General features: G+C 37.5%; 1 protein-coding gene across 1 annotated transcript in view; it reads left to right on the top strand.

Annotated features, from left to right (window-relative positions):
- Nucleotides 1–26,030, top strand: part of AGPS (alkylglycerone phosphate synthase) — a 49,209-nt gene extending 23,179 nt beyond the window's left edge. The window contains exons 9-20 of the mRNA XM_054277873.1: nucleotides 965–1,090; nucleotides 3,134–3,242; nucleotides 3,667–3,794; nucleotides 6,396–6,447; nucleotides 7,584–7,660; nucleotides 8,828–8,940; nucleotides 10,469–10,538; nucleotides 11,521–11,582; nucleotides 13,219–13,308; nucleotides 13,695–13,794; nucleotides 15,458–15,515; nucleotides 22,565–26,030. Coding sequence (XP_054133848.1) covers nucleotides 965–1,090; nucleotides 3,134–3,242; nucleotides 3,667–3,794; nucleotides 6,396–6,447; nucleotides 7,584–7,660; nucleotides 8,828–8,940; nucleotides 10,469–10,538; nucleotides 11,521–11,582; nucleotides 13,219–13,308; nucleotides 13,695–13,794; nucleotides 15,458–15,515; nucleotides 22,565–22,686 — 1,107 coding nt within the window. The 3' untranslated portion in view covers nucleotides 22,687–26,030. The remainder of the gene's footprint in view (nucleotides 1–964; nucleotides 1,091–3,133; nucleotides 3,243–3,666; nucleotides 3,795–6,395; nucleotides 6,448–7,583; nucleotides 7,661–8,827; nucleotides 8,941–10,468; nucleotides 10,539–11,520; nucleotides 11,583–13,218; nucleotides 13,309–13,694; nucleotides 13,795–15,457; nucleotides 15,516–22,564) is intronic.
- The last annotated feature ends 1,169 nt before the right edge of the window (nucleotides 26,031–27,199 follow it).

The raw sequence follows: 27,199 nt of genomic DNA, 5'->3' as shown, positions 1-27,199 counted from the left end.
TTTCATGCAGCTGCTAAGAATTAGATGCAATGGTTATGAACCCACCCTTCCTAACACATGACCAGTAAACATACAAAGCCACAAGTTCCTGTGATATAGAGAAAACCATGAGCTAAATGAATTGCTGTAAACAGGATGTAGAAGTCACTTTCAGCCTTAAAGTTAGAACCACTGTGTACAACAGAACATAGTTAATGATCCGTGTTACATGGTATACTTAAATACAGCTGTTCAACATGATTGTTATCAGTTGGTCAGTGAACATTGATTATCTCAAATGCACTAATGCAGTTATCACTTAATGTGAGACTGACTGGCCTTTAATTCTTGCTGTTTGACAGCTGTGGTGTTGTGATTCTGAGGGCATCCCGTCAACCTCAGGTGCTGTGCAGATGGCAAGGCCAAGTTAATGCAGAAAAATGAGAAGCAAGTGACTGCTTAATGTACAGGAATGCATGATCTGCATCACAAGCAGTTGACAGTGTTGCATACAGGAAGCCCAACCAGATGGCTGTATATTAAAACACATCTCTCCTTGAGAGAATTAAGTACAGGCAATTTGCTCAAATTTTCTGCAGACCTGCTGCATATCACATTAGGATAGAAGAAACAAGAGATTAAGTGCCTTATTTATTGGCAGCATTTGTGCAAAGTTGGCAGTTAGTTAAGTTATAACTTCTTTTTGCAGATGAATTTTCACCTTGTTTTGAGCAATAGAGTTCTCAGTTTTAAAATACAGGAGAAGGAGTATCACAGGGTGATATGTAGCACAGGTATGCACAGTAGAAGCAGAATCAATTTGCATGTCATGTACATATCCAAGATAAAAGTTTCATAAATGGGTGTGTGATAAGGATAGTTATTTTAAAAAAAATAAACAACCCAAACAAGTATAGCATATTGAATTTGGAGTACTAAATTAAGGCAGGACCTGTAGGATGTATTTTTTCTTTTCTTTCTTTAGCTTGCTGAAAGTGGCTTCTGTACAGGCCATGAACCAGACTCCATGGAATTCAGTTCACTAGGAGGCTGGGTAGCAACACGAGCGTCAGGCATGAAAAAAAACATCTATGGAAACATTGAAGATCTGGTAAGTATCTTGTTTTAATGCTTGTTATAATTTTTTAATACTTGTTATAATTTTTCTGTTCAGATATTTAACTTGTATAATGACTCACAGTGGGAGGGTAAATAATGTTTCTTTGTGTAATACAGTTGTGGCATCAAGTCTTGACTGACATGCTTGTTTCCTTGTTTTTGGTATTAGTACTAGTAATCCTTATCTCTAACATAAAAGTAATTCTCATTTGAGCACTCACTGACCAGCTTAAGGAATTGTTACTCTGTCGTGACTCTGGTGCTGTCTTCTACTCTTTTGGACTCTCTATTCATCCAGTGTAATAATCCTGTCAAACTTCCAGAAGTCCCATGTTCTCTCCTACCTGTTGTGTGTACCTGAAGATGTCTATCTGAGCTGACAGCAAGCAAGCTCCCCACCTTGCCACATGCCCGTGGTTAGCAGCATGGTTTAAATCAGTAGGCTGATCTGATTGAGCATGTGGGTGCACAGTGGTGAGATCTAGTGCCACCACATGGTCTGTAGGAGCCCAGAGGAAAGCAGCAGTGGACTGGAATGGCGGTGTTCTACTCTTGAATTTGTTTTAGTCATTAAAATGGTTCAACTTTATATTAACTCGGATAATTTTTTTACTTTTAAGCATAATTTTTTATTTTAAAGTCTATGTTTTCTGTTACAACAAGTACATTGAATGTATTGAAGATAAATTATCAGTGCTCAGACTTTGCCTGCCTTCTTGCTTCAAACTTCCAGCTTTCTCTCATAATTTGTTTAACCCTTCCATGAGTGAATGTTTTCCTTTTTTCATGCAGCACACTCAAGGTGATGTATCCATGTTACCTCAGGCTTTGTCATCAGCTCATAGCTTAGACATATTTGTTCTGTGCACAGATGTGACACTTCACTGTCAGTGACTGAGGCTGGCAGGAACTACTCAGTTTTTATTCAGTAGACCTGGCTGAAGTAAAACTCATAGCACTTACAAAGTGTCATTGTTCCCCTGCTGCCTGAATGGTACAGTTTTGCTTGTTCTGGGAGTTGGAAGAAGGCTTCTCTATTATGGAAGGATAACTTCAGGCTAAAACTGCTTCTGAAATTTTCATTAGGAGGAAATAGGATTGAAAATTGATTCAGAACAGTTCATGAGTTTCAAAATAGCACAGTGAGAATGTTTCAAGGAGTGTTTACCTTTTGAGGAGCTTTATATCCTGAAACAGTGTGTTATATAAGCTGCCTAAAATCCACTTACTGCAGAATCAATGGTTCATAAATTGCATAGAGTGAAAATTACTTAACTACCTGTGCGTGAAAGTTGTAAAGCCATTAGCTGAAATTCAGTACTTTTGCTTAATTTAAAGGCATCACTAAAGCAAAGCTGAAACTCTGCCCTTCTTTGGTATAAAATAGAGGATTGAATTGAATAGAGGATTAAGAAAAAAATCCACATGTGGGCTCTATTGCATTGGCCTGAATGAAGCTGGAAACAATAACATTGAAAAATATTTTTTAAAAAACAACCTCCTAGCCCTGCTCATGTGTCAGTCTTATGGCAGCTTTTATATTGATAATCTATTTCACAAAGTATTTCACTACTTCTGTCTTTCCTCCTAATTGAAATATTTCTGTAGCAATCAATGACTAAATTACAGTAGCTTCATCAAACAGCAGTTCTAAAGCAAAACTTAAGCAGAGTTTAAACCCTTACTTTTTCCCACTGTAGTACAATGTATATTCTGATTGAAGTCCTGGTGTATATAAAGTTCTATCTGTGAACTTCTACACTGAGGAGCAAAACAGTTTTAGCTGGTATTGCCTGGATGTACCCACAAGTTGATATGATCTGTCGTAGAATGGAAATTATCTGCTGTGTGGGGAATCCATGCTGTATCAAAATCATGGTTGGTAACAGTTCTCAGATTCTTGGGGTTGCCTACAGAATGTCTAAAACCTATAAAGCCAAACTGTATCAAACTTAATATGTTTTGTGGAAAAGAAATATAATAAAAATCTGTGCTTAATGCTAGTACTGATAGTCACTGCACTTTGTTTAAACAGGTGATCCATATAAAAATGGTAACTCCTAGAGGAATAGTAGAAAAAAACTGTCAAGTACCTCGCATGTCAACAGGACCTGATATCCATCACTTCATTATGGGATCTGAAGGTACAAACAGAGTAATTTCTAATGCTGCATCTTAATTCAGCTTCAATAACGCTTGATTATTTGAGCATCTTTAATGCTGTGGCTTCCAGCGTGTCAATGGGTGGCATTGTGCAGGCATGAATTTCTTGTGTTAGAATAAAACATTGAGACCTTAATTAGAACTGTGCAGTTGCAGCTTTTAACACTGCTTTAAATGGACCTGTGGAGTCAGCCTACAAGTCTAGTAACAAAGAGCACAATTTAGAGAATATTTTGTGAGCATTCACCATGTGAAAAGTAAGGAATAAACCACCTGTTACTGCAAACTGAATTTTGGGGATTTCTGATTTATGTTAACTTACAACATTCTGGTACATGTTAAGTTGGGTAGCTTGCAAGCAGTTCATCTTGGAACATTTTGCTCAGTTTTTCTCCTCTCCTGAAGGAACGCTTGGAGTGGTTACTGAAGTTACGATAAAGATTCGCCCGGTCCCCGAGTACCAGAAGTACGGCTCTGTGGTCTTCCCCAACTTTGAGCGAGGGGTGGCCTGCTTGAGGGAAGTGGCAAAGCAGGTAAAGAAAAGCTGGCTCTTGACTTCACTCAAGGACTCATGGATTCTAGCAGTAGGGGTGTATTTATGCTTCAGTATTTCTGCACTTGATAACCAGGAATTTGAGGTAGGAATCCCGTAAGCGTGTATGGTCCATGAAATGCAGGATATGGTCCATGAGGATTTTGGAAATTACTCATTTGAGGACTGAGCATGTTACGACTTTGCTTGGTATTCTGAGCCAAAGCATGGACAAGCCTTTTAATGGCTTGTTTCAGTGCGAGTTATTTTCATATTGCAGCCTGAAATATTCAGCTTTGTGTCTCCTTCAGCTGAGAACTTTACCCTCAGATTAAACAGGACTGTGTAAAAGGGACCAGTGTTTAAAGGAATTGACTTGCAGCATACATATAGAAGGCAGTTGAATTCATGGCTTTGAAGTGGTAAAGGAGCAAAAGGAATGCAATGGAAGGATGTGGCCTGTATTTAGAAATCACTGCCTGGAGCACAGTGAGGCATGGGCAGGTGAGATGGATATTACCAAGTGGAATTGTGCTTACACTGTGGTATTTAAATAGAGAATAGTGCAGGCAGATGGTTTCAGGTAGTGAAGTACTTAGATATCTGAGTTTTGCAGTACTTTTCCTCAAAGCTATGCATCCAAACAAATCTTAGTCTGGTTAGCCACTTTCTCCACTGACTAACTTTGCTCTGCTCTGTGCAAAACATACCAAATTATATATATGAATGGTAGAATGCACCCTGAATTGGGGAAATAATTTCAGAAATGTTTTAATTAATGCCAAACTAAACACAGCTTTACATTTTTTCCAGTGATTGGTCTAAATTAATGACTTAATGTTCCAAGCCAGATGTTCAAACTGGTATGTGAATGACATGTATATGCTAGTCAGCAGCACTTGCCAGTTTTTCTGTCGTGCTTCTACTGCTAGTGCTTGTCCTTCCTTTTAAAGGTACCTAAGCAGACTTTTTGGGAATGCTTAATCATATGGCTGATCAACATTTAAAACCAGTTAAGGAACTCATGTGTTTTCCCTGTCTGTGGGCTTAGTTAGAGGGGAAAAAAAGAGGCACTATTTGCCACTTAATGTTGCTCCATTTCTAAGCTTCTGTTGCTGCTGCTGCTGTTTCTCTGCTTACTTGAGCCTGAACTACTTATTCACTTCTGTTGCCCCTCGCATCAAACCGAGTAGTAATTAAAATGACTGCTGTCTGGAAAGCTCTTTTATGTATCAGTCCACTTTAATGTAAGGATAATCAGCCTGTAGGGTGTGGGTGGGTTGGTCTCATTTAAAACCACTCCCACAGCCTTCTGTCCACCTGCCTGGTGAGCTTCCTTATCTCTTCATGTTCTTTCTTCCTCTTGTGTCACCAAATACATATTAATGGTATTGTGAGGAGTGAATATGTCAAATGAAGTGAAAGAGCAGTACTTCCATATCCATGTGATTAGATGATGACTAGCCTAAAATTCAGACTTTTGTCATATTCCTCTGGCCATACGTTTCAGTATGACTGGACATGGCCATCGGTGAGTGTAGGATGTAGGCATATACATGACCAGAAACTTACCTAAGTGCAGGCAGCTGTTCTTACAGATTTTCAGATTCCTGTACAGAATCTAGATTAGACCCAAGTACAGATTTTGGTTGCAGTCTGACAGCAGAGCATGAGTGTACCAGGTCTAGCCAGGATGAAGTCAGCTCTTTTCATAATAGCATGTGTGGTGGCAGCTTTTGTACTTGTAACCAAAAGTGTTAGTTATTGCTAAACAGTGTTTTAGTTATTGCTAAACAATGTCTACAGTGTCAGGCTTTTTCTGTTTCTCCCTCTCTTCCCACCACCAAGTGTGTTGGAGCAGATAAGAGGCTGGGACAACTGACCCAGACTGACTAAAATCAGATACCATATTGCATCATGATCATAAATAAAATAGAGGGAGATGTTTCATAGGGGTTGCCATTGCTTGAAGACTGGCTACATATTGGTCAGCTGTTGGTAATTGATTGCTTTTTGCATTGTGCTTTTGTGGGGGTTTTCCCCATTTTGCTTACCAAGCTGTCTTCATCTCAACCCATGGGTTTTTCAGCTTTTGCCCTTCTGATTTTTCTTCCCCATCCCACTAGGGAGGAGACTGAGTGAGCAGCTGTGTAGTGCTCAGCTGCATGCCAAGATGACCTTCAACAATTAAACTTTTTCAATGGATTTTTATTATGTGTGTGTCTCCGATTACACAGAAACATAAACTTGATGTAATAAAGTGTACTATCTTTAGTGCATATGCCATTTTAGAAAAACACTCAAAATGTGAAGATCAATGTTTTTGGACTGTTACTGTGTTGGCTTCAGGTTAAGCTGAAGATTCTCAGTGCATCATATCTAGACCATCTACTATACCTAGTAGATGTTGCTTTTCCAGTGAAAACAACCTTATAGTCACCCTGTTTCAATGATGGTGATGGCCAGAGGTCTCTGGTATCAAAGTATGCTTTCTTATATGCTATTTTGTAATGAAAATTTAATTGCTATGAATTTTAAAGCCAACTGTATATGTAATCTTTTTATTCTTCCTTCCTCTTACTCCCCTGACTGTGCCTCCAAGAGATGTGCTCCTGCATCAATTCGCCTTGTCGACAATGCACAGTTCCAGTTTGGTAAGTATGTGGATCATCATGGAGTGTCATGTTTCCAAGGCCTTTTTAGTAGCTTATGCCTGTTTTAGGTAGTAATTCTTTTGCTCAAATCTAGACAGAGGGCAGTGAACCCAGAGTTCAACTTCAGATAGTGCCATAATGTGAGTTTGGGAAACAGAAGCCAGTCTTTGTCTCTGAGGAAACACTATGCACTACTTGAGTCAGTGAAGAGCCATGCTCTGCCTATAAATGAGATGGGTTTTCTGCTATGTTGAAAAAGCTGAACTTCATTTTTCAAATCAAGGAAATTGTGATTTGGAAGAGCTGAGAGGCCCAGCAAGCCTTGCTGCTTGCTTTGCTCATTTTGTGTTACACTGTTCTGCTCAGACATGTCCAACAGAAACAGGTGCATTTCTTTTTCTTTTTTATTTGGGAAGCACAATTTGACCAATTGCAAGCTGTAAACATAGTTTCAGGTGTGTCAATATTGATTTTTCTTGTAATCATTAAGTAATTTTTTAGACTGTGGTTTAATAAATTCATGATTTCTCTGTGCTTACTGAAGTGTGCTTGTAGATGTCCTCCTTGGGGTTTGTATCTGCAGAGAGACTCCCTCTTTGCCTAAGAGGAAAAAAGAGCACATAGTTGTTGAAGTTCATGTGTTATTGAGGAGGAAATGCTTTGTGAAGTATTTTAGAAGGAAGTATCATGTAAATGGTGCATAACTTTTTATGAATTGGGCTCACAGCATGTAGACCAGATGCCAGGCTGCTAAAGTGAAGCAGTAATGAGAGTTCAGAAGTTGTTTGTGACTGAAAACAATGAACAAACAGTAAAAGACTTTCATCTCAATTAAACCCAGTCCTGAGGCAGAAATGTTAATTTAACAGGCTCCAAGACACCATTTATATATCCTGGTAATTTTAGTTCCCCGTTTGTCATTAAGGAAGCAATAACTAGCTTTATGTAGAAAACTTCACACAAGTGATATAACTGTTAAAGAAAAAAAATGCTTAACTCCTAACTTTCACCATTTTTGGCTGTTTGTTTCAGTACTTTTGGTGTAACTTTAAAAAAAAGTCACTGTTTTTTGCTTAGTTTTGTGGTGTAAAAACTACTGTTTCCCTTAATGTGCCTTTTTCTGCTTTTTGCCAAAGGTCATGCTCTTAAACCACAAGTTGCTTCCATTTTTACATCGTTTTTGGATGGACTGAAAAAGTTCTACATCACAAAGGTAATTTTGGGGTTTTTTAATAATGGTTTGACTTTTGCATGCTATTCATAAAATTCAAGATTGTTTGGTAAACTGCTTCTAATGCAGCTGAGTTTGGGTGTAACTGATAATGCAATGTAAGAGCTTGAGGTTCTAAAGGTGGTTGAATTCAAATGAGATTGTGTTTGAGGAGTTACTCCAAGGGAGCTGTTGTCATTGGTCATACCTGCATAAGAGATTAATGTGCCTTGTTTAACAGTAACTTGGTGACAGGGGAAGACTGGAACCAGTTTACCCAGCTGGCAGACCAGTGATAATCAGTGAATACTGATGGATCAGTGAATACTGCTACTATATTTTCATCTTCCTAGATTTTTTCCAAGGCATGATCTACCTTGTTATTAGAGTGAGCTAGAATTTTGCAAGATCCTCAAGATATTTGGCACATTTTCCCACACAAATTGGTTTTTTGTCTTTCTGGAATTCATTCATTTTTAACCTACAATGATTTGGTGCTAAAATGATGTCACCTAGGCTTTTGTATTAAATATGTTATCTTATTATTGATTTTTTTCCCTCCAGATTACCTAACTAGAGAGTTACTACAAATGTGGGTATTCAAATGTAGAAAAATTTCATTATCTCCCAAGAGTGGGTGTACTTCTGGAAGACAGTGACCAGTGTTGATTCTGCTGTTTTTACTTAGATTATTGAAGTGGGAAATAATATCTGTCTTGGGACTTCTTTTGTTAGGGAATACATATTCTGTTTAGAGATAGCCCAGAAGTTTTTCCTTCCCTCCACATTCATGATGGTCATAGTTTTCTTCTTGCTTTTTCAGCTGTTTAACATAGGAATAGTTGATTGAATATAAATGTCTCTATTGCTCAAAGCATTTAAGATCTTTTTTTTTTCTACAGCATAGGTAGACAGCTGTTATGCCTATCCTGCTTTTTAGCAGGAGGAAAGAGGTGACAGATAATTTCTGTTATTTCCATTGACCTGTCCTGTCAAGGAAAAACCTAAGTGTTTTGGGACTAAATTTTGAGACTTTTTTCCTCATCATTCCTCTTAATTACAGCAACACTTCTGACCAGGGCACATGCCATGTATCTGTAAAGTAAGAACCTGTTCCTTGTATTCTGCCATGTAGACTGTGACTAATGGCAAGTTTGTTTCTCTTTGCAGTTTAAAGGATTTGATCCCAACATACTGTGTGTAGCCACCTTGCTCTTTGAGGGTGACAGAGAGAAGGTTCTTCAGCATGAGAAGCAAGTCTATGATATTGCCACCAAGTTTGGGTATGCTTTTCAAAGAACATTTTCAATGTGAAGCTGGGAATGAACTGTCCAGGAAAAAATTGGACTACCATATTTTTGTAATGGTTACTGTGTGGATATGTTCTTGATTTACTAGTTTGAAGTGGCAGCAGTCAATTAGCTACTGAATGCTCCCTTTGATACATATGGCTTGTACTAATTAATAGGTAACTTTACTGAAAAACTTCAGCTGTCTATTGAAGAAAAATATTTACTAAATATAAAATGAATGTTATTAAAATGGAAACCAGCCCTTTTAATTGCTTACAGGCATGGAAGCAGCTTGTTTTGCAATCCTAGACTATATTTTCACTACAGAAAGGGAGACAAAATCATTGGGGTGATACTAAACTTTTGCAAAGTTCATGTGAGTATATGAATACAAGAAATTTGTTTAGTTGAAAGAGTGCAGTGATTTTCTGTCCCAAAAAGGGACAGAAAACACCCATTGAAGTGGCAGGCTGAGTAATGATCAAGCAGTTTCTTTCCTTCTGCCTTGATTAAGTGTGGTTGATTAAAACTATCATTAAAACTGTGATTTGTCAAGAATGTACTGTTATTGTTAATACTAGTCTCAGCTATTCAAATATACATATAAGTGCTGTTTTATCCATTTCAAGGCTATAACTTCTGAATTTTGTGCTTTTATCGTGCTTTCGTTCTGTTACTTCAACTGTGAATTCTTTTGTATTCTGGTATTTCAAGATGGTAGTGTATTGGTAAGGGGGGAAACTTGTCTGTGTTAGAGGCATTAGAAGATGGTGCTGTCTATGCTGCTTTATTAAGCTATTAGTGAAGTCTTCAATAGGTTAACCTGTTTTAAAATGCTAAACTATTTAATGGCTTTATAGTATAAAATCCTTCAATTCTATGCTGCTTCAGGGTTCCTGATTTCACACCCATACCCACCTCTCTCTCAGATTTATGGGAGCTTGTAGGGAGACTGATTCCAGAGGCATAGCACTTTCTTATTCTTAGAAACCAATAGTTAAAAACAAATGCTTTCAATAATCCTTGCTAGACTAGTGAAAGCAAGGCTTCCTTTTTCTTTAGTGCTATGACCTTTGTGTCTTTTTTTAATTCATTCAGATCTCTTATGCTTTGGGGATCTTAAGTCTTGGGGTCTCATGAGTTGTACACATAAAAGTACACAAATTCAACCTGCTTAGAAATGTAATTACCCATGTTCCTGTAATGAATATCTGGGATATATTGTGTCTACTTGTGTTTCTCCACTCTTTTGTGAGTTTTGAAGACTGTTTTCTAAGATTACATTAAATGTTTTGTGAAGTTCTTCTCCAGGTTATGGAATGAAAAGAGGAATGAATAAAGATGTGGTCTGAAGTAACTTCTGATTTCTAGAGATGAGACCTTGCTATTAACAACTATTTTAACACAGCTTAGGCAGCTAAACTTGCACATATGTTTAATAATCAAAGTTATTTTATAAATATTTTAGAAACTGGTGACTAATTTGGTGGAAAATTAATTAAATTCTTGTATATTGCAGTGGCTTGGCAGCAGGAGAAGATAATGGACAGAGAGGATACATGTTGACATTTGTCATCGCTTACCTTCGGGTAGGTCAGCTTTTGTCTGTCTGCTGCAACTTCTGCTAATTCATGTAACAAAACATAGACATGTTTCTTTGAAGATGCTTGCTCTGAAATCTGAGTGCAGGCTGCTTTGGATGGTGTCTCAGAGGTTGTATCAACGCAGGATCAACCTAGAGGTTGTATCTCTTCCATTTCTGAGCAGTGATTATTCATGGAATTCCATCTGCAAGACACCATATAGACATTAATTTATATTCTTGTAAAGAATAACAATAATATTAATTTATTTTCTTCTTAAGAAAATAGCTTCTTATAAAGGGTAGGGAGATTAGATTGAAGAATCCACAGGGTGAATGAAATCAGAGGCATGGAGTGTGCTTGAAATACTCATGGGCTCACTTGTCTTTTTACTCTTCTTTGGCAATCTGCTTATGACTGGTTTAAATCAGAATTCCAGCACAAAGGACTTTTAGTTTAAACTGCTGCAGCTGTTCTTACACATTTTAGTCTTACTGTTCGAGATTTTTTTATTTTTCAGAACAATATGCACATCCTGAGTGTTTGATTTGTTGGGGACAAATCACTGAATCTCCCTTTATTTCAGCAGGCTGTGTGTAAGATGGGAAGATGTTTGTCTTTTTTCTATCTAGACAGCGATTCCATTGCACAAAAATATTTTCACTAGGTATTATACTGATGAGCACAAAAACTCTTGGCTTGGTGGTACTATAGTGATAAAAATATTTGATTAGTGTAGACATACTAACAGTCTGACAAGTTCTCTCAGTGTAGCCATGACATCAAAATGTTTGTCATCTTTAAGAGCTTCCCTATTTCCGTATTAATAATAAACTTACATCAGTGGGACGTATGGGTGTTTTTGCTAAATTAGAATTTCTGTTCTTCTGCAAACTGAAAAGTTATTCCTGATAACTGTGTAGCATACACAGGAATCCCAGATGCTGATGCTGAATGTTACTGATAATTTCCTTACTCTTTTTATTAGGACCTAGGCCTGGATTATTACGTAATAGGAGAATCATTTGAGACATCTGTTCCTTGGGATAGGTAAACTCTGATTACTCTTCAGAATTTCTTAAAACTTGATTTCATTCAAATTACATTAGTAATTTATTAGTATTATTAGTATTTCATCTTAGGTTACCTTACTGTAACAAATTTAGGATTTGAAATTGCCCTGTTGAGGAGGCAGGACATTGGTGGCAGTAATTGCAGTGGGGGATGAGCAGCCACCTGTGTGGGACCAGCAGTGTTATTTCAAAGGGATTAGTCTGTAGTGAAGGTGAAAAACATCAAGTATATTTAAGTAAATTTTTTTCTTTTTCCAGCAGTGTAGGCAAATACTGAAAAGGTAACTTCTGCCCAAGATTGAATCTTTTACCTAAGGGTATTTTACCTATTAGCTATGGTTGAGAAACATTTGACCACAACAGAATTTAATATACAAAATAATTTTGGATGCTCCAGTCCATTTGGTAAGGCTGAAATCTCTTAAATAGGATCTAAAGTGATTTGAATCACAGCTTTACAGCATTCAATGCAAAGTCTGATGACTTAAGCTGGCAACCCTATACCCTTGCTATTGAATTCAGTGGCAATTGTAAATTCCAGCCCCGGTTTGGAAATTGACACAGTGTCCTGAGAGTGTAGAAGAAATTTGAGGACAATTTTAAAGTGAAAGTGCTCTTCCTTTAGCTTTATAGATTTTTAAGCATGCTAACTTCTGAGTCACCAGTGTTTTTTGCCTCTCCCTTGTTTTAGAAGACAATGAATTTTTACTTAAAGTATTTAAGATTGTCCTCACCAAAGCAAATGCTTTGAAAACCTTTTTCTACTTTGATTCATAAGGACCATGTAACTTTCTATAAACTGATTAACTTGTTCTTGACAGGTAGCAGATACTTGAAAAAATATTTAGCTGACTTTCTTATTCACTAAATGCCTAAATCCTCTTGTGTTCTGTGAATCTTTAATGTAGTTCTAAATCTGTGTAAAACACCAAAATCTGAATTATAGCTCTGCAGACCTTTGTGGGAGAACGTGTAACTGAAGAAATGGTAATTTGAAAAACAGTGATATATTTTGGTTGCTTTAGCAATTTGTTTGCACCTGGGTCTGTCCTAGAGGCACTTAAAAAGGCAGAACAAGTATGGCTTCCAACAAGGTCTAATAGCTCATTGCCATGTTAGAATTATAGCATTTCAAGTTGGCAGAGTAGTGCCCAGCTGAAGGATCTGTAGGTTTGGCCTTGCTGCAACACAAAGGTATGGTGGTAGTACAGTTTGCCAGACCTTTGAGTTCTCAGGATTTCTTCTGTATTTGTTAACTACTTTGCCAAAACTTTGAGGCTGTTTTGCTGAGAAAATAAAGATATACAGAAGTAGGTGACCTCCTTATTTTTTTAAACACTGTTGACACTTCTTCCTTATAATGGCCCTTATAAAAAAAAGTTTTTAGGTTCTCTGTTTCAGAGTAAACTTGCTATTCAGAAGTGCAGAAAAAGCAGTGGAGTCTTGATGAGGACTATTCTTAAACAAAGGCTAAGCTAGTTAGCAGTGATTTTAGAAGGTACTCATGTTGTATTAGACTATGCTTTTTAAAAAATTTGTGAAGTATTTTTTTTTTTTAAGCTATACAAAATCAAATACTGAAATTTTATATATTAATGTGTTTCCTGTTACAGGGTTTTGGACCTTTGTAGAAATGTAAAGGAAAGGATAGTACGAGAATGCAAAGAAAAGGGTGTTCAGTTTGCTCCTCTTTCCACCTGTAGGTAAGTCATGCAATAATAGAAATAATTTTTCTTGAATCTTTGTTCAGTAAGAGATCTGGTGATGATATTACAAATACCAGTAGCCTTGACCTTCCTCTTGAACCTGCAAGTGGATTACATGGAAGAGTTGGGAGTTCAAGCCTAAGCACTTGCTTAGGTTTTAAACTCTTGCTTATATGGACAGGAGTCAATTGTAATGACTTAAGAGCTTCAACTTTCAAAGTCATAGCATTGAGCTCCTGGATTAGGAGCAAAAAGGATGAAGAAATTGAAAAGAGGCTGTCCCTTTGAATAAGATAGGAAGTAATCTTAGGAATTTTATGCTGTCAAATAGTGTTTGGCTTAACATCATAAAGCTTTGTTTGTAATGCAGTTCTCTTCAACAGGGTGACACAGACGTATGATGCAGGTGCATGTGTCTACTTCTACTTTGCCTTTAACTACAGAGGAATTAGTGATCCTATTCATGTCTATGAGCAAATTGAGGTAATGTATAAAGAAACAATAGTTTAAGGGGGGAAACCTGATGGACCTGTATTTTGTTCTGAACCTATTGGCCAAGCTTACTGAATTTTGCAGGAAAGATCTCAAGAGTTTCTAAAGCTTTGTTCATTATCAGTAATAAGAGGTACATGTTAATAGTTCATCAAGTAGAGAAAAGGCTACCAGGTGACAGTTTTAGATATCAGTACATGAATAGTTCTGACTGTGAAGTATAGAAGAACTTGACCTGGAATTTCTTGGATGGCAGAAGCTTCAAACCTCAAAAAAAACTTTAAACCTCAAATCCATGGGAAACTAGTCTTCCTTAGTTCCATTACTTACAAAACTACTACTTCTGCTTAATACTCAGTCTCTAAAATGCATGGTAAAACTGTCAAGATCATACCTTACGAATAGTGCTGCATGTAGAGAATAAGGAATGGCACTGTCTCATGCCTTTTCTGTTAGGTTGAGATAAGCATTGCTCTAAGTCCAGTCTGTTAGACCAGATGTAAGCTGCTTCAGCATTGGCCAACTGACCATACCTAGTTAGGTGAGACCTTGTCCTTGTTACCTTCAAGATGCAATTCTTAGAAGGACTATGGCCCAACTGCTTTCTGTCCTACCTTCTGGTTCCTAGCTCAAACTTCAGCACCAGAAAATTGCCAATAGGACTGTAGAGAAATAGTATTTATAACTGGGATATCATTCTTCTCATGCTTATTCTTTAGAAATTTCTCTTGAATTTGGCGAGTGGATGCCAAGTTTTATCTACAAGTTCAGAGGCTTCCATGCTGTTGCATATAGGGCACTGAAGAATGTAATACTTGAGTATTTATTTAATGACACTTTCCTATATTTCCTATATTTCTTTTATTGGAATTAGTTTGTGTGATGACCTGAATGCACATTTTCCATTGGAGTAACTAAATTTAATCTAATAAAGTGAGTTTGCTGACCAAGTGTATGTACTCTATGGCAGACTGAAAAAAAAAATCTCTTAACTGCACAGCTGCAGTTATATATGTTATTCTTAAAAGAGTACACTCTTTAGAAATGAAAACATTTAGTGCGTGGGCTTAGAAAAGCTTTCGTTGTTTACACCTTCTAAGCTCTCTAATTATTCAGAAATTAATGGCAAAGAAGATTCTACAAATTTAACATTCTTAACATAAAAAGCTAAATTCTGTTTTCTGCCACAAACTACACCCATGAAAGGATTGTCTGTTGTAAAGTTTCTCACTGCCTCAACCAGGATGATGGAAATCTGGGTTGAGCTCTGATCTGAATAAGGATCTTCACTTGCTCTGATAAGCCTGTTTTCAGGCTTCTTTTTTGAGACTTAATCATCTTCCAAATGAGCATCCCAGCCACTGGATATTTCAGTTTTGGCAACAGGAAAGTGATCCAAAATACTCTATTCTTAAATAGTACATTTGTTACAAGAGATGCCATTTGAAATGTCATAGCTTTGATGTTTAATTAGAAGACTCTTACTTACCTTTATCTGCAGGCTTGAGCTATAGTGTTTACCTATATCATGTACCCTGATTACTTCAGAAACTTTTCATATGCCTGTGTGTATGAGTGCAATAGCAAGCATTTCATGAAATCCAAAAGTCTTGTGCAGTTGCTGTTGAATGAATACCATCTCTTTCAAATTTAGAGGGCTGCTAGAGAAGAAATACTTGCCAATGGAGGAAGTCTTTCACATCACCATGGAGGTAATGTTCTCAGTCTAATGTTAGTCTCTTTGATACTGCTAAATACTCATGAGTACATAAAATAGTTTGTAGTAGCATTCTGAAAAATATTTCATGGCATTAACTGAAATTACTGGGGGAGGTCTGAGGGGGGGAAGATCTCCTGGCATTTTATCTAGAAACTTATCACTCTTTTTCCAGTTTGATCAGGTTGTCTTAAACAACTTTTACTGATCCTTGTGTAGATATATATTCAGTTACTAAAACTTCAAATGTGATTTTCAAAGTTTTAACAGTTTTGTGTCCCTTGTGGCTTTGTGAATGCTGTTTGCCCAAATTCCAGAGCACTTAGGCCAAGTGTCTGAATAAAAGAGCCAGTGACTTTGAACTGGACTATGTTGCAATCTACCATTTGTTGCACAATTGATTTTATGCAAGTGTTGACTTTACTGGCCTGCTATCTGATAAGTTCTAGTTCCCTAGTTTCCTGTCCTGGAGTTTGAAGATTGCTTGTCCTGTGTTACTACCATCTCCACAAGATATTTTATGCTTTAATATTAAGAACCAATGTCATGTATAAGCAATGCTTCCTATACCTGGTGCTTTATATATGCTTTTCCCACATACATGGGTAGTCTAATTTGATTGCATGCTTTCTATATAATGTTATAACCTTGGATGCCAGGAAGACTTGTTGTGATGTCAGTGTGATTTGTGCAGCTACCTTCTTGAAAGTGATTATTTTCATATATTTCTTCTCTGCTTTCTTGGGGCATTGCCCTGTCACAGATAAAAGAGCAAAGAAGTGTAGTGGTTTAAAACTAGAGAAAAAAATTGTAATTCTAAAAGCTCTGTGTGGGGCAAAAAACTAAAGGGCAGAAGCTGTGCTTTAAAACATGTCAGTTACCTCCTAATCTTGAAGGGAACTTAAACTTTTAACAAGGGCTGTTTTCAGGCATCTTGTTTTGTGATGGAAACTGAAATGGACTCTGCTTTAGCAGTATGCGGATATTGAAGGATATGTAGGTAATAACATGAGTGAAGAGGTTTCAGTAGTTTTGGTTTGATATGCTCTTATGGCCCCCTGATTAAATCTTGAACGTGGTGGTGTAGTGGACCTGTCAGTTCTCACACACTGGATGTGAGATTACCCCCTTGATGTACTCTCATGCCTTCCCTGCTGTGGCACTGTTTTACTGTGACTAGCATTTCATCCAACTCACTACAGTTGGAGCTTAGCACACATTTGGATGTATTTGCCCTCACCATGTAAAACCTTGCTTACCACATGTGTTAAACAAGAAAAAAAATTATATAGCATTTTCAAACCCTTGCATGCGTGAACCTTGTGACTCCACAGCTATGAAAACTGGATTTCTGTTTGACTTTGTATGCTCCTGTTGTATGCGTGACTGCCTCTGATACTGATATATATTTTCCACTTTGAGTGGTTTTGTCTGGCAGTTCATTATGTTTAATATTCAAGATTAATTTTTTTCCAGTGCTTAGTAGATGTGGTGCTGAAAATTAGCCTAATATTGTCAGTTTTATTTACTGACCTTCAAGCCTTGTAACTCTTAGCACTGACTGGTCTATTGTGTAGGGTAAGAGAAAATACTGGTGCAATTTCCTTTGGTGTTTGTCTTGTAATTGTGATTAATAACAGTTGTTTTCACTATCTGGAAACAGACAGGCTGATTTGTCTGCCTACAATCACACTGTGATAAATGGAGCTATTTTAACTCTGGGTTTGTGTATCAAAGAAAACAGATGTAGTCTGGGACTTGAGGCTATAGAAAATACAAAGCCTGCTTAAGTCAATGTTCATATACTCCTTGAGCGAAGAAATGGTCATATATGACAGTTTGAGTTGTGTAAATGTATAAATTACTTTACATCTGGAGTGGTACCAGCTGCAGGTAGGTGCACAGTGAGAACTGAAATCATGGTACTTTTAACTTCCTGAAGAGTAGCTTCAGAAGGACTTTACTGTGGATAAATCTTCCTTTCCCCACCCCCCACTACAGTAGTCACCCTGTCTTTACTGTGTCCTGCGCTCAGAAAGGGACCTTGCACATCTCCAAGCACAGCTTTGATCCTTCTTTCTGGGCACTAGGATTTAGATTGAGATTTAGATTTAGATTTGAGAGTCATGTAAGGTTGCTAGAGAGCCACAGATAGTGTTTAGAAACTTAGCATTTAAAAAGCAGCATTATGAATGGCAATTTCTTGTAGATACAAGTTTAAGTTCAAATAATTATTCTAATCATTTTTGGCAAGCCCTTAAAACACCCATATGATGTGTCACACTTGAGTTCTTTTATCAAACATGGCTTTTTTGCACACATGAAATAATGTGCTGAGGAGGCACCAGTAGGTATGACTGGTGTATAAATACAACCATAACTCCTTTGGGGTACACCATCAGAAAGGGAGAAGGTTGGATTTGTACCTGATCCCTATCATATTACCAAGCTAAGGACCCATGTAAAACTAAGCAGTGTAAAAAGTAATGACACGTTGCTTCCCTTTGAGGCCCTGTTTTAACTACAACTGGTTGCTTAAGGAAACAATTATCAGATTGTGGGATTGAGGAAAATAGCCCCATTTAGCCACTTAACATAATAGAACTCATTTTCTTCTTCCTAGACAGCTGCTTAGAATAAAGGTTAACCAGGTAGCCTGTGCTGCATAGGTTTAGCTATAGTATCAATGGCAGTTTATGTAGGAAAACAAAAAATAAGAAAAAAATCCCACAACACTAAAAGCAAAAGCAAAACTCCTAAAACAAAACAAAGGGGAAAACAGACCTTACACCTTGTTTGCATTCAATTACATATTTGACATTGCAGTTCTTTGGCATTGGGAGGCTGTGGCTTATACACTGCAATAACTAACTCAGACAAACTACAGAATCTGAAATTATAAAGGTCTTTTATGAGGGGGAGTTGAACACAAGCACATTCTTTTCTCTTCTACACAGGAGAAAAAAAAAATCTTCCCTTAGATTAAGTGTATTAGAGCTTGTTCTACTCATTAGAATGAGTTGAAACTGATACATTTGTTAGACATAGAGTAACCTCATGTGAAATAATACAATAACACAGTTGTATTTTCCTCCTTGGTCTGTTGGAAGTCTTAATAGTCATCTTCAGTACTTTTTCAAAAAAAAAAAGAAAAAAGGAAAGGACCTCCTGATTCATCACCACCAAACTTGAAAGTATTATTTCAGCTGTTAAGATACCAAGTGAAAATAGGCAAAGTGTTATGGTGGTGAGGTGTTAATTATGCAGTAGACTTGGTGTACCCTGGTCCACTATCCTCCAGTGCTGCTATGTTTTACATTACTGCACTGACCTTTCTCAGTATTGCCGAGTTCTCCCTGGAAGAGTAATAGCATGTTAAGCAGACTCTAAGGGCAGAGAGCTGCTTTCTGGAGGGACAGCTAGCTTCAAGAAGAGCAACAGCTGCATGAGCCTCATCCTTCTTAGGAGCTGTCACTGCTGCTCCTGTTGCAAAGCTGTTGTTAGGCAGGAACTGACTCTTCAAGTTGAAAGGGCTGGAGCAGGGAAAGTCCAGAGCCATGTGCAGTGCCATCAGAACCTATTCCACTGGGATCACACACTGCTATAAATCTGTTCTGCATGGCTGTAGAGTAATTCCTGAAATCAATCAGCTGCATGAAAACTTTTCTTACAGAACTGTTCATGTGTTCCCTGGTACTTCATATTCCAAAAGGGAGAAAACCAATTGCTGCCTGCTGTTTGCTCACTCCATTTGTAGCCGTCCAGATGCATTTTCAGAGATGTGCAAGTGAAAAAGGACAATGGAAAGATGAACTTTTCCAATGACACCAACATGGAGCAGCATATATCAGAGCTGGGGAAAAGTTACTTAGCCGGTTCACATAATTCTCTTTCATATGTTGACTAGAATGATAGATAAAAACCTAAAATAAAGTTGGTGTTGGACTGTCTTTGGAGTTGCTACTGAACAAGCTCCTTGGCTTTCTGATCTGAAGTACCTTGTGAGAAGTAGGCTCCCTGCCATGCTGTGGGGCTGGTGCTCAGTGTAACAGGCTGGGGTTCAGAATGGAGGTTTCTGGCTTCCTAGCAGTGAATGTTTTAAGGCACTATTGGACTGCTCAGCACACCTCAGGACCAGGTCACTTGCTACCTGTGAAACCTGAAGACTGATTCTCTTGTACCTCATCTTGGATACATAAGATCAGTGAATCACAGAATGGGTAGGGTTGCAAGGGGCCACAATGGGTCATTTCATCCAATTTCCCTGCTCAGACAGGGCCATCCTAGAGCACCATTGCACAGGGCAGCATCCAAAAGGTTCTTGAATACCTCCACTCCCTCTCTGGGCAATCTGTTCCAGTGCTTGGGCACCTGAACAGTAAATAAATTATTCCTTATGCTTAGATGGGATTTCTTCTGCCTGTTGCCTCTTGGACTTCTGCTTGGCACCACCAAGCAGAGCCTGGCTCCATCTTCTTTACAGATGCAAGATTAAGTGTCTTCAGAGGGAGAAGATGCAAGAAGGAAGGGCTGTGTGTGTTTCCAGGATTGTGCATGTGATGGTGTGTATGGTTGAGTGGACAAGTAGTAACTTGCTTGCTAAGCTACTACAAACACATTGTTAATAATGTTGTTATGTAGCATATAGAATCAGGTGACTTTGATCTCATTTTTTAATTATGAAATTACCTACTGTAAGTGGTAGATGTTTGTATCTGTTCTGGTTTTGTGCACTGTCTCCTGTCAGTTCCAGACAGATGCCATCATGTAGGGCTAAAACTGAAAAGTCTACTTTCTCTAGGCTGGAAATGGGAAGTTGGTTTTCTGTAGTCTGTGATAAGATGAGATCTTGTTGGTGGGAAGTTAAGGCTTCCTTGAGCACAAAGCTGTTCTTTAGCTAGGCTTAGAGTGGAGGTAGGCAACTGTCACTTAGAATTATTTTTATGTTCACACTAACATCTTTAACTATTATGGCATTTTCTTCCTCTTTTCCTTTTCTCATCCTTGAAGCCATTTGAGTTGTGCTGTGGAGAAGCACCAGAAAATGTATAGCAAAGCACTAACCTGAAGTGAAACTGTATATAAATGACCTAAGTGCTGCTCTTATTTTCACAGAACCTTTCCTTCACTTGGTCTGTTTTCCATTTTATCTGATGAACCAGCTTAGAATTAGGAGAGAGTGCTTTAAGGCTTTTTAATTCTGATGTGAAAACTTGAGTAGTTGAAAATTCCATGTATGCTTTATTGACATGAACAGTAGGAGCAGGGAATCAACATCGCTGTTACCAAGGGGTTAAAATCTTTTTGTTGAGCATGTTTGTGAAGGACTGCTGGTGACTGTAGTACAGCTTTTTTTGTTTCCAGTTCACTAATCAGATGTATGTTAGATTTATTATTGCAAAAGTATAAACCATAGAAAATTTGACAAGATAGATGTGTAAATTATCACTTTGACAGAACTAATGATGCACTCCAAGCACCTTCTGTTTTCCAGCACTTGGTGAGCGACTTCATTAAATATGCAACGACTGTTTGGTGCTGCTCAGACAGTAGTTCAGTTCCTTGTGGAATTGCATTATTACTGGAGGTGTAAAAGAGGCAGGCATGCTAGCTGTTGGGCATCCTGCTGTGATTCTAATGTGCTCCATCTTGTTGGAGCAGTTGTTTGCAGTCTTTTCAGGACAATTACATCCATAACCACAGAACACATTCACTGAAACTATATTACAGATAACAGTTGAGAATAGTAATGACTGTTCTTCAGCTGCTTGTGTAAGAGCCAGTGTGAGTGACTTGAGGGGATGGTCAAGCCACATCCACAATTCAGGTGTTTTGTAGCAGTATTAAAGTTTTAACAGATTAAATTTGGCCACATCAGTGTGCTCAGACAGTCACATTGTAGTGACAGTATATTCACAGATGGAGATTCTTTCTTGAGCTGGGGCTGCAAAATACAGCCAGGGCTCGTACCACATGACAAATTCTTTTTGTCCTTCAGTTGTGATCTTTGATCTTGACACACATGCTGCTAATAGTCATTTCCTAGCAAACTGCAGGTTTCATTCTGTCTCACATTATTTGCTTTTTCTGTTGGCATTGTGACTGGCTCATATTCCTTAAGGTATAAACAAATATACTCTGTTCTCCAGAGGTGTCCCTGTAATTTATTATTCTGATGACAGTTTGATGGCTACCCTGAAACAGGGCACAAAAGATAGCTTGAATTCAGATTCAGATACTCTTAAAGCTTCCGTCTCTCAAACCTTTACTATGTCTTTTCATACTAACAAATGGATTGTGTTTCAGGCTGGAAAATTTAATGCTAAAGTGTGTTTAATGAAAAAAATGTCCTCAGTTTTGAATGATCTGTTAATCAGAGTTGATGATTTGGTTAATTAGCATGTGAACACTTGGCCATTTAACAGGACTATTGTGAGAATTTATTGAAATGAGTTCTTAAAAGATTGTTTCAGCTTTGTTTGTATTTGGTGTATGTTGTGAATAGCCATTTTTACATGGGAAACAAAGCTCTTGTGTAATGCCACTGAGCAATTATCAGCCAGCATAGAAGTTTTTAAATTCAATATTAAGCCTTCTTCATATAAAGATTTTTTTGCTGTTTAAACCAATGCTGGTTTAAGCTTGATTATCGAGTTATGTTTTCACTTTAAGTAATCAAAAAATGTGAGGTTCTGCTTTACAGTAATCTCGTCTACAGTTTACAACTTAAAATTAGTTTGTGGCTTTTTAAAACTTACTACTGATTCCTTGTCTTAATAGAACATGTGATTTCAGCCTAAGCTTCATCTAAATTTCATCGTTTCTAAAGAAAGTAGACAGTGTGGAACACAGTCTTCCTCTGGGAGTATGCTGAGCTTAATGAGCTTGATAGTCTGGTGGGCTCAATAAATCAAATAAAGCAAAACATTTCTCATTTTTGAATAAAAGCATTTATCACACAGTGTTTATTCATTCATGGTCACAAGATTGATTGGCTCCTAGAATCCTGCCATATATTGAAACACTTTGTTTTTGTTTTTCCAGTAGGCAAATTGCGGAAGCGCTGGATGAAGGAGAGCATCTCTGATGTTGGCTTGGGAATGCTGAGATCTGTTAAAGAATATGTGGACCCCAATAACATCTTTGGAAACAAAAATCTTTTATAAAGCCCTGCACAAATGATGTACTAAAAATTAAAAATTACTGTTGAAATTCCTCCACTTTCATTGTATTGATATCCCAGTAATCAAATATAACATAGACTAAACTTTCAAAACTAGTAACTTACGTTGATTTTTGCTACTCCCTTCCCCCTTCCCCCAATAAAGTGTAAACATCACTGTTAATGTTTATGGACTTTTACTTAACAATGTTCCAACCTACTGGGCACAAAGTACTAACCAGGAAATGCAAATTTGGGTTTCCAAGTTGGGCTAGGCAGCACAGCTGACAGTATTTTCAGTGCTGGATACTGCCAGATGTTTCTTACTTAAAGCATCCCCCACCAGGAGGACAAAGACTGACAACAGTGTTTTCTACAGATGCAGCTGCACAGCCCAGCCTCTTGCTAAAGGAAAGCTGCTGAGACAGATGAGAGAACACCAAGGAGTACCTCCCTGTACTGCATTAAGTATGTAACAGACTTGTAACCAGCAAGTACTTAGAGTATAAATATAGGCTTTCATCAAAAGAGACAGTGTAAGTCAAACTACTAAAAATTCAGTAGTCTGTCACTGTAATACTACTGGAAAATCTTACACAATCGAGCTGTTCTGAGTTGTATTTGCATTGCTGGGATAATCTTAAATTAATTGTAGGTCAGTCACTAAGTTTTGTACAATGGACATTTCTCACTGTATGTTGAAAACAGGTTTGTAACAAAATTTTGTGTTCATCTGTACTTCAGTCCTAGTGTGTATGGGTTTTGTTCCCGTTGTTTGTTTTGCACAGATGCAAAATATCTTTTTCAGTTACTCAGATGAAACTGCCCAGCACTGTCTTTTGAAACAGTCACAACAGTTTAATAAAACACTTAAATGGACAACCTACTGTCATCCTGGAAGTGAGATTTCCCATTTAAGTTTTGTACAGTTTCCTATGGCCTTTATGAATCATTTATTTACTTCACAAGTAGCCACTATTTTAATTGTCCATTGAAGTTTATGAAAATGAAATATTTTCTTGATCAGTATCATGTGAGAGTAAGCATTTTTACATTGAAACTTGAATCGTAATCAGTAAAATAAACAAAATATTTGTCAATACTCATGATCCATTTTTAAGGTGGGTTCTTTCTTAAAGCAAATTATCCAACTTTTTGATAATTAATGTATATGCATAAGATAGAAAAAATACAGACTATCCTTTGAGGACACTGTCTCTAGTCAACTGCTTCAGAGCTCTGTAGTGTCAGTTTGGACACCTTTTGTATTGGTAGTGCCCTTAATGAGGAGAAAATTATAAATTGCATTTTTGTTTTTAAACTATTTTAGAATACTCTCTAATTAACTTTCAGTTTTGGAAATATACCAAAAAGAATATAAAATGCTTGAAAAGATACTGCATATCAGACAACTCTGAACTTGTTTTAAGATTAATTTCAATGCTACAGTTCGATGATTGAAAAACATGGACACTCAGACCATAACTTTAAACTGCATGCTGTCAAGGTAATTAAAGAAAACTTTTTTATGATCTGCTGGTCGTAAGACAGAATGTTCATGTGATATTGTTAATGCAGCTGGAATTATTTTGAATGGTCTTTATTTCACAACATTTCAGTATAAAAATCTATTCTTTTTCCTTGTCCCCGGAGTTGGTATTTCAGCAGTAACCAAAACAGTAGGGGTAGTCTGTTGTGGGAAACTGAGCCTTTGCACTGTGGTTAAGTGTTCCTTATGTGCACAGAGGTGTCTGGGGGAGTGGCTCTGTGCATGGCCGTGCAGGGACTGCCTCACCTCCGCTGCTCTGCCCGTGGGCACTCCCTGGCCACGGCTGGCCTCTGCTCCTGACTTGTGCCACTCCCCAGTGGAGACTCTTCTAGGAGCTGGTAAATATGAAGGGTGTTTATGTGCCTCAATGAAAGTTTGTGTAACTATGAAGAATTAATTTTGAAGGAAAGCATGTGAAGCTTTTTTGCAGAATGACAGCACAGAGTAGAACAAGTAGTTATAGCTTAGTAATACTGTTCTCTTAAGATTTTGACTACAGTACAACACAGCTCTGCAACATCCTTCCCATTTTTTAATTTTCTGACTATGGTTTCCTCCTCCTTTTTTGTATTGTAAGTACACAGGTAAAAAACTCCTTACACTCTCTAACCTTTACATAGCCACTGACTTCTGAAGTGATTTAAAATGCAGTAAAGATTTTTACTGCATGTCAATTGTCCTATGGGAAGGTGAAATAACAGGCTACAAGGGTCCCAAATCACTGTCACTGGATATTACTGAGAAAGAAATTAACATCAAATGTAATGAGTATTGCTGTCTTCCTAAATATTATCTTATGAACTGGTCAGAGCTTAGTTGAAACTGCAGTTGAAACATACGTATTACTGTCTTTAATTTCACATTGCTAATGAAAATAGAAAAAAATGGAATGCAAGTTCAGAAGACCTAGATAGAGATCATTCACCATTTAAAGGAAATCTTACTGTCTCTAATACTGTAGTCTTCTACCACTCTTCCTTCTGTATGCTCTACTTTCTTTCTACAGACTTCACTTCTTGTAGCTGCAGCCTGTTCAGAAATGGAGTTTGATCCATGCAGATTAGAAGTGCTGGTGCATAACATAACTTTTGCATTTGCTTGAGTATTCTGGCCATACATAAGTTACAAGCAGTTTTAATTAAGCTTGTAATGACTTCCAATTACACAGTTTCTGCTCCCTTTGAAGGAGGAAAGGTACAGAGGGTGACTGTGGCTTGACTGTAAAATATGTTTACATTAGAGAGACCTTTATAAAAGTTTGGAGGGAAAAGAAGCAAATCTGTTAAAAGCTGATCCAGGATCTAAATCTTACAGTCAAAGAAAAACATGTCTTGATTTGACTTACATTACAGTGGTTAAGTTAGAGATGTCATCTTTGCCTTACAGCTGTGAACAGAGGCCAGGCCAAATAGTTCTTCCGTAGCAATGTTAATTAACTGAAACCAATTTCAAAGGCAGGGATACATTAGCACTGAAATCCAGAAAACACAAATTGCTTCTCTGTCTTGGAAATGTATGTTTATCAAGGTTGTAATTTAATTTTCTGAAAATAAAGCCAAACAGTGTTTGTCATTTTAGTGTGAGATTAACTGTAAAGCTTCAGTTGTAATGTTAAGAGATTACAGAACCTTATATTATTAATAAAAAGAAAATCAGCCTAAACCAGTATGTGTTTTTTGTGATGAAACTAAACAAATATATTCTACTAACTTGTCATATTACTTCATTTTAATTTGGTGATGAACTCTTACCTAAGGAAAACTATTAGGAAAGCTTTGGCATGTGCTGGGAGAGAAGAGACTGAATTTATAAATCTATGCTAATAGGAGCTGTGTTTTTGTGTAACGGGAAAGACAGAATTTCAGGGAAGGAAGGGCAAAACAGCACCAGGCTATTTGGTTCAGAATCTCACCTCTTTGGTGAGGGCAGGATGGGGACCATGTTCAGCTGCTATTTGAAAGCTCTTTCGATATAAGACAGAAGCAAACCTTGTCTTACTTAGCTTCCCCATATTTCAAAGCCCTGTTGTATTGAGCTGTTGCAATAGGTAAGTCATTTCCTGCTGCTGGGCCCATCTCTCATGTAACCTCCTTGTTACAGGTCCTGAATCTGTTAAAGTTCTGCATGCAGCAATGCATCACATGTGGGCAGAAGCAATATTTCTCAGTTTCCTGCATCATTGCTATAAAGACTTTGTGCCTTTTAAACCAAACTTGCTGAAATCACACGTTGCTTTTAAGAAATGTTGCGTTGTCTTGTGTTAGCAACGTTATTCAGTCTTAACACATTGCTCAAAACCTGCAAAAGTCAAAGTGTGCAGGGGACAGAAGAACTAAGGACATGGTTCACCATGTTGAACTATGACAATTGCTCAATATGATCCAATTTTTTGTGTATGCTTGCTCACAGGAAGGAGACTGCCTCGTCATCAAGCATTTGTGTTTTTCTTCTATTACCAGTATTAAAATGCAGTATTTTTACTTGGATCCAGTGAGTCTCAATCTGAAGGAGATTTTAGATGATGATATACTTGTCTCAGGATGACAGCCAGACCCCATCAGTGTTCTCTTTGTTTGAAATACATAAATTTTATAAGAAGTTGGATCCAAACTCACAGCTGTGTAAATACTACAGGCTCACTGTTTATGGTTTTATAGTCCCAACACTGACTTTGAATTCCACATTACCTTTAACATAAATTGATGTCTTTCCTCAGTCTCTCTATGGAGACCAGAATTGGCAGGTGGCTGCTTTTTTCATTGTCAGCTTTAAGGTCTGCTTTGCTCAAAGGGCAGAGGTGGTCAAAAATACTGTTCAAAGATGTTTGCTGTGCTGTCTCTGAAAATTACTAGTGCTGTTAGTTTGAAATTAGGGATTCCATTTCAAAAATGGGGCTACAATATTTTAAATTGTACTGTTATTTGCACTATTTAACAATACAAATTGCAATAATATGTACCTTTACTGA

This window comes from Melozone crissalis, unplaced genomic scaffold, assembly GCF_028551555.1.
Source record: "Melozone crissalis strain CALT ecotype California unplaced genomic scaffold, PUWL_Pcris_2 ptg000023l_1, whole genome shotgun sequence".
Taxonomy (NCBI): Eukaryota; Metazoa; Chordata; class Aves; order Passeriformes; family Passerellidae; genus Melozone; species Melozone crissalis.
The sequence above is the reverse complement of the archived record's forward strand: the minus strand, read 5'-3'. Positions and strand labels throughout refer to the sequence as shown.